The 13,939-nt window shown below is 42.2% G+C and overlaps 1 protein-coding gene across 1 annotated transcript in view; it reads left to right on the top strand.

The window, feature by feature from the left end:
* Positions 1–13,939, top strand: part of LOC139733106 (protein furry homolog-like) — an 88,216-nt gene that overhangs the window by 40,239 nt on the left and 34,038 nt on the right. Inside the window, exons 21-36 of the mRNA XM_071643949.1 lie at positions 232–398; positions 2,810–2,970; positions 3,584–3,694; positions 4,404–4,558; positions 5,527–5,759; positions 6,413–6,684; positions 7,184–7,321; positions 7,779–8,149; positions 8,633–8,800; positions 9,226–9,408; positions 9,924–10,024; positions 10,533–10,718; positions 11,461–11,698; positions 12,230–12,440; positions 12,962–13,060; positions 13,488–13,743. Of these exons, the coding sequence (XP_071500050.1) occupies positions 232–398; positions 2,810–2,970; positions 3,584–3,694; positions 4,404–4,558; positions 5,527–5,759; positions 6,413–6,684; positions 7,184–7,321; positions 7,779–8,149; positions 8,633–8,800; positions 9,226–9,408; positions 9,924–10,024; positions 10,533–10,718; positions 11,461–11,698; positions 12,230–12,440; positions 12,962–13,060; positions 13,488–13,743 (3,050 nt within the window). The remainder of the gene's footprint in view (positions 1–231; positions 399–2,809; positions 2,971–3,583; positions 3,695–4,403; positions 4,559–5,526; positions 5,760–6,412; positions 6,685–7,183; positions 7,322–7,778; positions 8,150–8,632; positions 8,801–9,225; positions 9,409–9,923; positions 10,025–10,532; positions 10,719–11,460; positions 11,699–12,229; positions 12,441–12,961; positions 13,061–13,487; positions 13,744–13,939) is intronic.

The raw sequence follows: 13,939 nt of genomic DNA, 5'->3' as shown, positions 1-13,939 counted from the left end.
TTTCCCATGTGTTAGCAATGCCTTCCACGTTATCAAAACTAGTTGTTATGCATTTAATGTGCTAATTGAACAATCACCTTTAAGAGGATTACATTTGCTAGTTTTGTGTCTTTGCAATGCATTTGCTAGAAGGAGATCCAGTCTTGATAGTGCATGTCTCACATACCAGCATTATGCAAACTTTTCATGATGAAATCCCAACTCTTCATGTTGCTATTTCACTGTGATCAGATGCATGCTTGGAAAGGAAATACCGTCCCTCAACGGCACATTTGTGGACTACATTGAGGGCATGAGGCTGTTTCTGGAAAGTGAGAGCGACAAGGACTCGCCGACACTGATGGAGATCAGACTCCACTTCAGTGGCTTCATCGCTAGGCTCATCAGGAGTGTGCCAGGTGAGTTGGTATCAGGGAAGGTTGGTGGGATGTTGGTGGCAGTGATGATGGTGGGTGGCAGTATGGATGATGCGGAGAGATGTAATGCCAGTGATAACAAAGACATTGATGGTACCATTAGGGCCATGATGATGATGATGATGGTGATTGTGGTAATGGCAGTGATGATCAATTGATGATGATGATGATGATGATGATGATGATGATGATGATGATGATGATGATGAGGATGATGATGATGATGAGGATGATGATGATGATGATGATCTGCTGCTGCTACTTCTGCTGCTGCTGCTGCTGATGGTGATTGTGATGGTGATGGTAATAATAATAATAATAATAATAATAAAGGACATTTATATTGCGCAGCTACTATAATAATATACTCTACTGCGCATTACAAAATGACATGCATACAAGAAATTTAAACAGAAAATACATTACTTCGAAAGATGACTTATTTGTGGTAATAATGATTATGATGATGATGATGATGATGTCGGGATGATGATGTGCTCCTACTGCTGCTGACGATGATGATGGTGTTCATGGTGTTGATGATGATGGTGACGGTGAAGGTGGTGGTGGTGGTGATGATGAAAATGATGGTAATGATACTGACAATGATTGAAATGACAGTCAGTCCGCAGCGTGAGCGAAAACGCACGTATTTATTCAAGTCGTATGCACGGCTGAGCGGTGCTTGCATACGTAATGAGCAGATACATGGTCATGAACAAATCCGTGTAGAACGAGTATTTCTCGTCAGTTTTCGACACTGTTGGTATCGACTGAAAGAGAAAACATAAGCAAATATGCTCATGATCAAAATAAACGGAAAAGAAGAATAAAGAATATCAAAATCCCTCTCGAAGTTCGGTATTGTATTCAAAAATATTCCTTCACGTTTGACGCCAAAAAATTAACCTGAAATCTTTCATGCCCCTCTAAAATATGGTGAAGACTATGTCCGCTAAGGTATATAGTATCACAATAAGGGCACGTTTTCCCATCTTCATTTCAATACGGGTCAGGAACTAGCAAAATTCAGAGACATGTCTAGCGTCGAGTTTAAAAAGATTATCCTCGCATTCGCACCGGAATTCCGGGTCTGTGATTGGTCGAAATCTGTCGCAAGACGCGGCGTGTCGCATTGCGTAGTATCCATTGGCTGCTGACTCAATGCTGTGAGTTTTAAATGTTAGGTTCCAGATTGTGATCGAATTTTCACTCTCTGTACAAAACTTGAACTTTACACAGGAACCAATGATGTGTATGTGAGTGTGCACTTACAATGACCCTGAACAATGGACCTGGCTGCCACCTGTCCCGAGCTCTGCTGCCAGGCACATGAATGCCCTTAATCAATTATTCATGTGGATTGCCCCGAGCACTGCTAGTCTGAATTCTTGACACAGGGTGAAATGCATCCACATGAAAGAAGTAAGCACATGTTTCCATGTGCTTGCACACAACACATTTCAGAATGAACAAAGACTAGCTGCGATAGTGGAATTCCTCATGAAACATTCCAATCCTGGCCATTGTCCACGACCATCGTCTGGGTATCAACAACACATTCCACGCGTGTTCATTCACTACCCCACTTCCAGTAAGAAAACATAATTTGCCTTGTTTTCAACAGGAAAATTCACAACCTTAAAAATGGTGCCCCTCTTCGTTTTTTAATTGATCATACTCGCTCAAGTTTCACGATTGTGAAATCGAAGAAATTACGGAGATCTATTTTCAATACCAGTCAGGAACTAGCAAAACATCAAACTATGATCTAAAAGCTTCTTGAACATTGGCAAAATAATCGTTTACTTTGATGCTAAAATTGACTACTATATTGACATAAAAAATAGGGAAATTAGGTATCAAATTAATGAGCATAATCAGCTCTATAACATACCTAACCATCCTGGGTAAAACAATGCACTGCGAAAGCTATGAAAGCTGTTGTTGCGACCTCTGCAAAAACTCTCGCAAAGTATCGCGAAATCTCGTCAGTCTCAAGGGCACAAACTGCGTAAACGTGATTCTGAATAAAATTGTCGTTCGTGCCTCATTATCGCACACGCTGCGGACTGACTGATGACCATAGTCACTATGAAACTTATTTGTGCTGTTGAAGGTGATTGCAGTCATAATGATGATAATCATGATAATGGTAAATATGATGCTGATAGCATTAGCGTCCTTTCTATTAAAGCAAAACTTACTGAAATTGCATAATGTGTTATGATACTACAGCAATGGGCAGGATCACATGTTATATGTAAGGATGCCTGGAAGAGTGTCTTTTTCTAGAAAAAAATAACAGTACATTTGCTATGAGGAATTTTCTGTGAGGAATTTGCCATAAATTAATTTGTATACCCTGTGCGCTTTAATTTGCTTTTCCTCAGCTGAACATCGAGCGAGTCTCCTCCCACGAGACGTGCGATACAGCGTCTTCTTCCTCTGTGGGGCGTGGTGTCGCAAGCTGGGTGTGGCGTATGGTGGTGTAGACCGCACTCCTTCTTACCAAGATGAGAACTTCTCCGATCTGGAAATTGAGGCATTGCAGGTGAGGGTGTACTGAATGATAATCTCTCAAAGAAGATTAACTCTGCTTTCACTTAGATACCACAGTAATCAATGTGAAGTGGATATTATACCAGTTTTACTTGAGAGAAAGAATAAACAAAAATCATCTTTTATTTGAAGACAAGAAAAAAAAACAAAAGTGATTTATGCATTGGTTTGTATGATTTGTGACTGGAATTAAACTTGCTGTGAGCCATATGTGATTCAAAATAGAGATAGTAATCCTATGCACGTGATTCTTGATTCATTCTGTGCTTTCAATAAATTGAAGTAAGTTGCAGGCCACAAGTATGTCATTTCATTTTTTTTTTTGTGTTGTTTGTCATCATCATCACCATCCCATCACCATCGCCATCGCCATCGCCACCATCACCATCACCATCACCATCACCATCACCATCACCATCACCATCACCATCACCATCACCATCACCATCACCATCACCATCACCATCACCATCACCATCACCATCACCCACCACCACCATCACCCACCACCACCATCACCACCACCACCATCATCACCATCACCATCGTCATCATCACATCATGCTTCTTCATGTTATGTTAATTTTGCACTTGATATTTTTCAGGCAATGGCCGCTCTCCTGGTTTGTGGAGACATATTCGATACTAACGCTCTGGCTTCAGAAGGCTATCTCTACACATGGATTGATAACCTACTCAACTGCAGCGACGAAAGAGTGAGTCATATCAAATGGTCATATGAACAATATAAACAATAAATCTTTTTTACACATGGAGGACTATTACTATTATCACTAGCCATGTGTGAGGTGTGTATAAATTGTGTGAACTTGTGAAAGTTAAATTATAACTCTTCGTGCCACAAGCCAGCTCACTGGATAGCGTGCTGAATTTGCATCAGTTACTTAAAACTTTGTAACACGATGTTGCAAGTGCAGATTGATTAGGGGTAATAAAAGGCCACAAGTATATCATATTTTCTGCCTCAAAGAGCAATTTGATGCTGGTTGAAGATGGGACAGAAATGTTTGCTACCTAATTTGCAAACCTGTGTTCAGATGTGAAGCGACACCTGTTCAAAAGTTTAGAAGGTCAATGGGATTACTGTGACATCCAACTACTGTAAAAGTGGATATTTCACGCGACTAATTTATTGCGCTCTGCCAGGTAAGAAGAGTTTTGCTTGTTTTGAATTCCGCGGAATCAAGACGTCAAGTACTGGAACATATGCGAAGCAAAAATTTGTGTGTGCTTTTATTTTCGCACTAGTTTCTGTTTGCACGAAATAGGCGAAAATTTCAACACCACAAAAAGTTTCCACTTTTACAGTAGTTACCATCTGGGGCAAGACCCCCTGCTATGTGATAAACGGCACAAACTGTTCTGAAATGAATTGGGACTCTTCTCGTTCTGTTCTCTATGAAGGTCTGCAAACTGGGGAAGGAGACTGCAGTACTCCTGCTGGAGAACAATCCGGACCTCCCGATGGTGCTGATGTGGTACATCCACCGATGCTACACCGGTTCCAAACAGGTGGCTTCGGGCTACTTCCAAGCCATGGCTACAGTCCTCAATGCAAGGTCAGACTTTGTGACAGAATTTGATGAGTATTTTTTTGTTTTTGTATGTGCAGTTTCTTCTGTATGATCATACTCCATGGAGGAATTACGGTTGAGATGATGATGATGAGGATGAGGAGGAGGAGGAGGAGGAGGAGGAGGAGGAGGAGGAGGAGAAAGATAAAAATAATGATACATAGATCACACACACAAAAAAAAATTGTTATGTTGTTGCATGGGTAGACAATTTTCTGAGTCACAGGAAAATAATTTACATGGCTGTAAGGATTGAATTGAATAATGGACATTAGATAAGACAGGACAAAATTGCAGCAAAAAGTGGGGGGGGGGGCATCTTTCAGAAAAGAACTTCAGTGACAGTGACGTCTAAGACAATGATTATGATGATAATGGAAGCATTGATTATGACAGCAATGGTCATGTTGAGGAATGGTGCTGGTGACAGTGTTGATGATAATTAGGATGATGATAATAATGAAGATAATGATGATGATGACACTGACAGTCTGTTGCAGTTGGTAATGCCTGCCTTGAATGATGATGATGAATGGTCATAACAACATTTGTATCAGTCCTTGGTTTGTTTGTTTGTTTATTTGTTTGTTTTTGGCTGTGTAAGTCAACCATGGGGAAGTTCATGTTGTATGAGTTGTAATATTACTCCTTGTTAGAAAGCAACTGTTGGCTGTAACACAATTTCCTCCATTATGCCTCCCATCAAGATCAAGCCATAGCTTACGTTAAGGTCTCGTGTGTCTTTTTTCTGTCAATTGTAATTATACCAACCCCCACTTTATCTCTCCCAAGATTATGAAATTCTATGCCTTTAAAATCAATTCCTGATGTCGTAAGATCATACTTCGTAACATTCCTTTTTTCATTATGTATGAAAAAAGTCTGTGCTTGTATGAACAAATGTAGAAATAAAATCATATCATATCAAATCAAATCAACCTGCTCTTCTACAGTGAGTATCCATGTGAAATGATCCTGATTCTGATCGTGGTGCTGATAAAGACGGCTGATCCTTGCTCCAGCATCCGCACCCTGGCCTACCAGCTCCTCCAGGTCATGGACAAGCGCTTCTTCGGGGCCGGAGGCCCTAGCAACCTACTGCGGGCCACCTACGGCAAGTCCCACGTCATGCTGTCCCGGGAACTGGCCAGTCTGCACCCTGAGCTCACCATGGCTGTCTTCTCAGGTTGGTGCATTCGGGAAACTGACATGACAGAGCTTGGGACATGCACATTCTCATTTCATGTTCAAACTTTTAGGTTGTTTGCAGCTTTATTGATGCTGAGTTACAGTAAGTCATTCTGTGAAATAATGCATTCACAATTGTCCATGCATCATTCATCCACTATAGTTGTCTGGAACAGTGGAGTCATTGAAGAACAAATGAACTATGGAAATTAGTGGTAAGATTGAACCTTTATAGCGAAGCAGATGACATCTTGAGCACTGTATTGCTAACTCCTGGGTACCGATCTTAGAGCATATTAAGTGGAAACTATAAAGCAATGTTGGATTTGCTCTGCCCAAAAAATTAAACTTGACATTGCTAATATTCTCCTGGGGGGTGTTTCATCAACTGTCAGCGCTGACAATTTCAGCAAAATCCTTGGTTTTGATTGGCTGAGATGCTCTGGTCACTGACTGTTACTATGGTGATTCAAGTTGTCAGCGCTGACAAACGTTGATGAAACACCCCCCAGATGTGCAAGTGAGGCTATGAGGATATTCGGCCCATTGCCTCCACCTTTTCAAATAGAAATGTTGCCATCCTTTCTGACACAGAATTTCTTCTGGTGTTAACACTAAACTTTCCTGACCTTCTTTTGTGTCACATTTCAGAGATTACTGAGCGATTCGAGACTGCACCTCTGGTGCTGCGCAATGTGATGCTCGAGTGTCTGCTGCCCTGGCTCTACAACATTGAGCTCATCGACTCTGCGGTCAAGGATGGCATGGTGGGGGGCGGGACCTCCAGTGCCAAGGAGAAGGAGGTCGCTGAGATGATGATGATGGACGAGCAAGAGTGTGGCTGCCCCACCCGGCGACCAGGATGGGGGAGCCAGCAGGCCACCATCGTAGTCCTCAACAACCTCCTCTTCATAACAGCTGAGGTGAGTAGGAGTGATGCATGCAATATTTGGGGATAATGAGGAGACTGTCGGGTCTGAATATATTAGGAGTCCCTGGCTTCTGCCACTGTGGCATTCATCTTTGCATCTTGCCGTGAGAGACTTTCTATTGCCAGAGGAAGATAACTAAACTATCTAAGAATAAATAATGATAATTAAAATATGAAAAATTTGTATAGCACCTATTTACAAGAATGTTTCTAAATGCTTTACAATTTGCAAGCATTCATGAGAATATAACGTGGAATATACATTTACAAAAGACAAGAGGAACAAATATATAATCAATCACAAGTTCAGATAATCCATAAATTGTACCTTGTGTTTCAAGAAATGGAAGCAGGTTTCCAGGTTTGGACAGGTGGATTATGGCTTGCCATTAACCCAATGCAAGAAAACATCACTGCCTTTGTTCAACACCAGGAAGTTCTTGCTGTTCATATCATTTTTATGCTCGTCATTTTCTGCTTCTGCCGTCCAGTATGGAGATGAGCACTCAGACGGCCTGGAGCAGCTATGGGCAGGACTCTGTGCCTGTTGGCCAAGCAACCTCTCGGTCATTCTCAACTTTCTCCTTGGTCTGACCGGAGTGATGACCAACCCTGACCTCTTGCCATCGGTGAGACATGTCAAACAGGAGATCACATATTTTGGTTTATGTGAAAAGGACAGTTAATACCCTTTATTTTGCTTTGATTTTAAGCCAACTTTGCAAAACTTTGATAATCATCTGAAGTGCAGATGCAGTACAATCTTGAGGACTTGGAAATATACTAGAATTGCAAATCGGCTTGTCAGATGCCAGGAAAACTGTTTTCCTTCAAGTGCTTCAATCCCTGTTATAACGAATTAGACATACTGTAATTGTTGTGTGTGTATGAATGAATGTCAAGCTCTGTGTTGAAGTGCATTCATAATTGTAGTTCTGTTCGTAGGTGAAAATGAAACAAAAATGTTTGTGTTCAGGAAAGGTTGAAAGTAACTAATAGAGGTGATGATTCTGGAGCCCTCTTCATCCTTACGAATTTGTTATGCACACAATGTAACATGTGACATCTAATTTTTATAAAATACAGCTAAAGCGAGTGCTGGTGTACATTGCCAGAGCCAAACCTCAGAGACTCATGGATGAGTTGATGCGAGAGATGCTGTCGGTTGACATCGTTCAGACCAACATGGAGCGCATCGAGGAGCCGCCTTTCTTCCAGCTCTTCAGCCAGCCCAAGTTTGGCGCCATGGGGCCCGAGTCCTCCAGCGCCGCCTCCCTCATCGAGAAGATGGACAAGGAGGAGGAGGCACGGCTGGCCAGCGAGCGTGGATCGGAGCGAGGCAAGGCGTCGTCGACCACCTCCACCACCACCACCACGTTGGACAGGGCCACCCAGGTGACAGCTGGAAGCAAGACCCCTCCTCCTCCAGACAGTGGGAGTGGCAAGGATAGAGACAGGTAAGGTCACATACTTAGTAAATGGTTTTATTTTTTCCTCCAAAGATTTTTCACCTCATTCACGGAACTATATAAATAGAGAACCAAACTGTAGATTTGAGAAAACCATCCAATTCTTACCAATTTTACCAAGCATGGCATCGTGTACGTACCTAAAAAAAAAAAAAAAAAAATTGCCACGATATTTTGTCTGTGATGTTGCTTGCATTACTCTGACCGTTTGTTCTGAAAAGAGAAAAAGTAGTGAGACTTTATTTATGAAGCAAGTTCTCCTTTGTCAGTGTGACCGAGACAGCTGCTTTCAAATGCCAATATTGGAAGCCAGATGATGATTCACTTCCAGTTGAATGATCAAGATCATATATTTGTGTAGCAACACTTTGTACCACATTTGAGAAAGTTGTGCATTGAGGGATCGTGCATGACATTGAAAGTGGTGATGACATTAATGTTGTGCAATGCTCGTCCCCTTTGCCCAAGCAGCATCATCCGGTCTAGTGAGGGCTCCTCGTCCCTCCATCAGAGCAGTGGGAGTCTATCCACCCTGACCAGCAGTACATCCACCCCAAGCAGTGAGTCAGCCGGTCTGTCCTCCGGCATGGACCGCATCCGTTTCAAGCCTGCCATTCCCGAGGAGGATGACACCGTTAGGTGAGAGAGAGAGAAAGTGATTTAACCCTCCTACTAGTGGCAAGAAAAAACAAAAATGAATTGCATGTCTGCTATGATGACAACATATTTTTCTATTCATTGTGAATAGATACAATGTATATCATTGCCCCTGCTGGCAGATGGGCCATAGTCATTTTATTTCCTTTTGTGTGTGTGTGTGTGTGTGTGTGTTTGCCACTTAAGACTGATAATTTTTGTTCAATTAATTAACCTATGTTTAATTGAATTGGATGTAGTTTAATCAGATTATTATTGATTAAATTGTAGACACCAATTATTCATTCAAAATGTTTGATAGCATGGTGTGTCATAAGTAATTAGTAAGAATACGAACTTTGTGCTTCTAGTGAAATGCAGGAATGATGGAATTGATGATATGATAATCTTGTTCTTCTTTCTCCCAGGTTCACCAGTATTGATGAGAAGGGGCATGAGGGTGTGGCCAAGGAGAACCTGTTCACCATCTGGAGGCAGCAGACCCAGAACGGACTGGTCCTGCCCCTCCCACTCTCTGAGGACTGCTACTATGCCCCCCTCAGTGATTACATCGATGAAAATGAGACGCCTCCCCAGGGAGTGATTCACAAGTACGCTGTCTGAAACTTGTTCCTTCATTTTGTCAGCTGTAAGATTGCTTGATAGTTGTCGTGCGCATTCAAGGGTTCAACCTCTGAGGTGGAACTGCTGTTGTTTTCTTCCTGCAATATGAGGGCTATGTACATATAGACATGACAGATTACTTTGTACAAATGTTGCAGATGCTGTGAGTCTGTAAAACCATTGAGGAAGAGCTGATTTTTCTACAACACACATTTCTCATAGACACCTGCCCGAGTATACTCGGGACTAGTCTTTAACAGGTTAAATAGATATTGCATTTAAGATGTTCCTTTATGAGTTGGTTGTCTTTAAATAAACATCTTGAATGAATGATTGAGGTAGTGATTACTGAGTGTGTAGTTCAGGCAAGTCAGGTGTAAATGATATTTTAAATCTTTTAGTGTAGTCCTATGGATCACTTATTTGACTGGTTTTGATGCAGTGGGTGTGCTGGTCGATTGTTGGTATCTGAACGTTATCCCTTGCCTCTCCCTCCTCACAGGTGCAATGTAGCAACTGTGCTGCTGACTGACCTGGTACTGGAGAAGGTGGATGTTGATTGGCAGGTTCACCTACCTCACATCCTGCATGTACTCTTCCTTGGTGAGTCTGAGTCTGAGGGGAATTCCCTAATAATTAGGTGATTCCCCTCTGAGTTGGGGAATCCCCTTTTTGCCATATATGTGTGTGTGTGTGGGGGGGGGGGGGGACAAAGGAATCATTTTTTATTGTTATGTATAAAAACAGGATATCATTATGGTCTCACCTAGGGCAGCCTCTTCAGTGTAGGCAGTGATCTTCCAGAGGACTGTTACACTGGAATAGGACAGTCAATGGCGTTTAGTTTGGAGCCTCCTGTGGTGCTGCCGAGGATGATTTTGACAAATCATTACATTGACAAATATGATGTTTATTGCCATAGTTATGAGAGTTATTGTGATGGTATTGACAAGAAAATGATGGTGACTATGAGCAGTGAGTCCAAAGAATAGACTGAGCCATACAGGTCTATAATCACTATCCAAGTCCTTCCTTACCTCTGTGACCTCTCTGGCCATGTTATCTGGTCACTCAGTCTGATAGTCTCTCAACTTCTATGACTGGTTACTAGGCCTGGACCACTCCTGGCCCCTGGTCCATGAGCACTGCAAACGCCTGCTGCTCAACCTCCTGGTGGTACTGTCTCCTCACAACGACTTTGTCAGTGTGGCCAACACTCTGCTGTCTCACCACGTCATCAGCGACCTCCATGGACTACTAGACCAGCGTGCCGTCACCAAGGAATACAACTTCACAGGTAACTAGGAAGTGGCCATGACTTGTTATGTGCCCGTGCACTCAGCCAAAAGTTTGCTATTTCATTTGCATGTAACATTTTCCCATAAAACTTGGCCATGATGCACTGCAATGTAACGTAATCAAATCAAACTGACACGAATTGACCCAGGTGTGACATGAAAGCCATCTCCCTTAAAGGGCTCTTTGTTCTACTGTTGACATGATTGGACAACTTGAACCCTTGATCATTTACGATTAAGATGTGGATTTCTGTGCCAAATAGGGAAGAAACCTCTCCAGCAAGTGACTTTCTCAAACAGCACATCAATTGTTAATGTAACTGCCTAAATGCTTCAAAATAAAAGATGCTTGAAGTATCTGCTAAACATAATATTCTGTCCCTATGCCTGAAGGTTTTGATTTTAGAGTTACTTATATATATCACCTCATTTTATTGTGAGCATCAATAAAATGAGATAAGATATTCATAGGTCCTGGGAGGGCATTCTTTTCCTCCTGTACTGTACATGTAAGAAAACTGAAATGAGTGTACCAAACATCCTTCTTTAGTAGTGGAGGTCAAAGACAAGATATCTACATAAAATATTCTCTTTTGGTATTAAAGCTAAGTTGTATACCATGATCAGTGTTCATACTCTTGGATGCCAAAGATTTCAATGAGAAAGTTTCATTTGTAATATGGAAGGCAAAGTGGTAATGTTCTAATTGATCTACTGATTGTGATATCCCGTCTTACTCAGGTGCAGTGGGCAACACCAATGGTCACCCAGCGGACACCATGTCATACGACTCGGACGGCACAGCACTGATGGGTAGCACCACCACCATCAGTGGGGCGTCGACCGTCTCGGGGTCCAGCATGAGCTCTACGTCCACGGTCATCCCGTTTGGAATGACCGCTGTGGCACACATCAGTGTTGATCACTTAAGAACCACTGAGGAGGCTGCCAAAGCTCTTGTCGAGTTCCTGGTCACAAGGTTGGCAATCTCTTGATTGGAAGGGTTGGGATTTCCTTCATTCCTGGTTTTGACAGACTTTTTGTGCTTACTTTTACAGTAAGAGATATAGTGAAGTGCTTGGAAGTCTAGTACTTAGCACTTACTGATCCCTCCTTTTTTTTTTTTTTAAGTGCAAGGCTCCAGAAATTATGAGCACCTGCATGTCTTTGACTCTGTTCAGACACAGATGTGATATTTCATACATATCCAGATGTTTTTAGTGGCTATCTCCATCCACGAGGCAATAAGCAATAAGCCTAGTCTGCTTTTGATGACACCAATAGACTTGAGATGTAATTTTATTTGTGATCCAGCATAACTTACCATTGTCCCTTCACAATTGTCAATGCATTCACAAGTTTTTGTTGTTTTTTTTTTTGTTACAGGTGTGGTCACCTATATAGTTACTCATTTCCTATTTGTGATGTATGTAACTCTCAATCATCTCTTGTGCAATGTATAAAGGAGAAATATCGACAATTGCATCTTTTCTTTCCATTATCTACACAGGAAATGCCGCCCCCTATGGTCCTGCGAGGAGATCACACCCCGAGGTACCAGCATCAAGAGCGCGGAGCAGCTGGAGATCTTCCTAAGGAATGTGGTGAAGATCTTCCACGGCAGTATGAGGAGCTCACACCTGGAGCAGCGGTGGGCCCAGGTCGCCCTCCATCTCGCCCTCTCATGCTCCTCCAGGCACTACGCTGGCAGGTCCTTCCAGGTACGTCGCATCCCATTCTATGCCATTTTACTCATGGTCACCCAGGAGCTACAGTGCGCTGAATCTTGCTGTAGAACAGACTGTGTCCAAGACTCTGCAGAAACAGTTTTGGAACTACAATTTAAATATTGTCAGTCCTGTACTTCTTCCCTTGTAGATAGGGCTTCTCCCTCTGTGCATTGTCTTTGTCATGATTCAAGGAGCCGCCAAGGTGTAAAATGAAAGCATGATGATTATGAAGCAATTGATGATGAATTGTGTATGTATGTGTGTAAACCTTGTAAAGAATACTTGTATGATGTTTACAGTGTACCTCTATTCAAAAGTGTCATTTTAATGTTTACTTGTTGTCATCCTTTATTGTGTTGAAGGCCCTATGTTATTAACCGTTTGTGTGAGTAGTACCATGGTTCAACTTTGATGTTGTTATTTACTGAGTGACGGTACTGTAACATTTCTGATATCTCGGTGCTTATGGTATCAAATAGCTAAGTCTCTTTGATTTATTTTCCCTGCTGTAGATGTTCCGGGCCCTCAATCCAGCTCTGAACTCACGGATGCTATCAAACATCCTGACTAGGCTGGTGGAGACCGTGGCAGACCAAGGGGATGATGCTCAGGTACACCAATGGGCTTTTCTTTTCGTTCACCAGCTGTAGTGCTATTGGTATGCTGGTATGACTTAGAAAGTGTGTGATGGTCTTTGAAGGTAGTAATGACATGAAAGGGTGAAAATGAGTGATTACGGCATCATGAAAAGAAGAGCAATAGATAAATATGGTTGCATATACTCCTGATTTGTGTGTGTGTGTGTGTTTTTCATTGATGTTTGGAAAGATTGTATGTAACATGAAGGATTAATCATAATAGGAGCTCAGCAAAAGCTTGCATGAATGTACTTGAGCATCTTATTCATTATTAATTCTATTGGCACTTTTCTATTTCCTTTGGGTAAAGGACTTGTACCAAGATGCTGTAGGAATTCAGTTCACCTGTTGCCAATGATGAATTACCGTTCTTTTATGTCTTTCATTATCTTGTTGTTAGGGCTATGCCACTGAAATTCTCCTCACCCTGGATAATGCCATCGACGTTCTAGCCCAGGACCTGGTCTTCCCTGACATAAGGGAGAGGTCCAAGTCTGGGTCCTCGCGCAAGGCCGAGTTCCGCAAGAGCACCAGCAACCTCTTCAACATAGGACCACCTGGGTCGGCCTATGACGGCCTGCCTGGACCGACGTCAATGAGGACCAAGATTGTGGAAGTTCCCACCTCTTCGTCTGGTCCCAGCAATGGCTCTTCTGGTTAGACACAAGCTCCATTCACCTTCTCAAATATCACTGATACAAGATTATAGCTGCACTAGCTCCATGGAAAACTTACAATGTCCCTTCATATTCTTAAATGATATGCATTATCAGTTTGTTGCACTGTTGTGAAAGATTCATCTCTGGCACTGTTGCTCAACAAATGAGTGTGGTTATTCTTAATAACAGCACC

The sequence above is a fragment of the Diadema antillarum genome, unplaced genomic scaffold (assembly GCF_040938485.1).
Source record: "Diadema antillarum isolate AM-2024a unplaced genomic scaffold, OU_Dant_1.0 seq00000460_RagTag, whole genome shotgun sequence".
Classification (NCBI taxonomy): domain Eukaryota; kingdom Metazoa; phylum Echinodermata; class Echinoidea; order Diadematoida; family Diadematidae; genus Diadema; species Diadema antillarum.
Note: the sequence above shows the minus strand (reverse complement) of the source record. Positions and strands in the feature narration are given on the sequence as shown.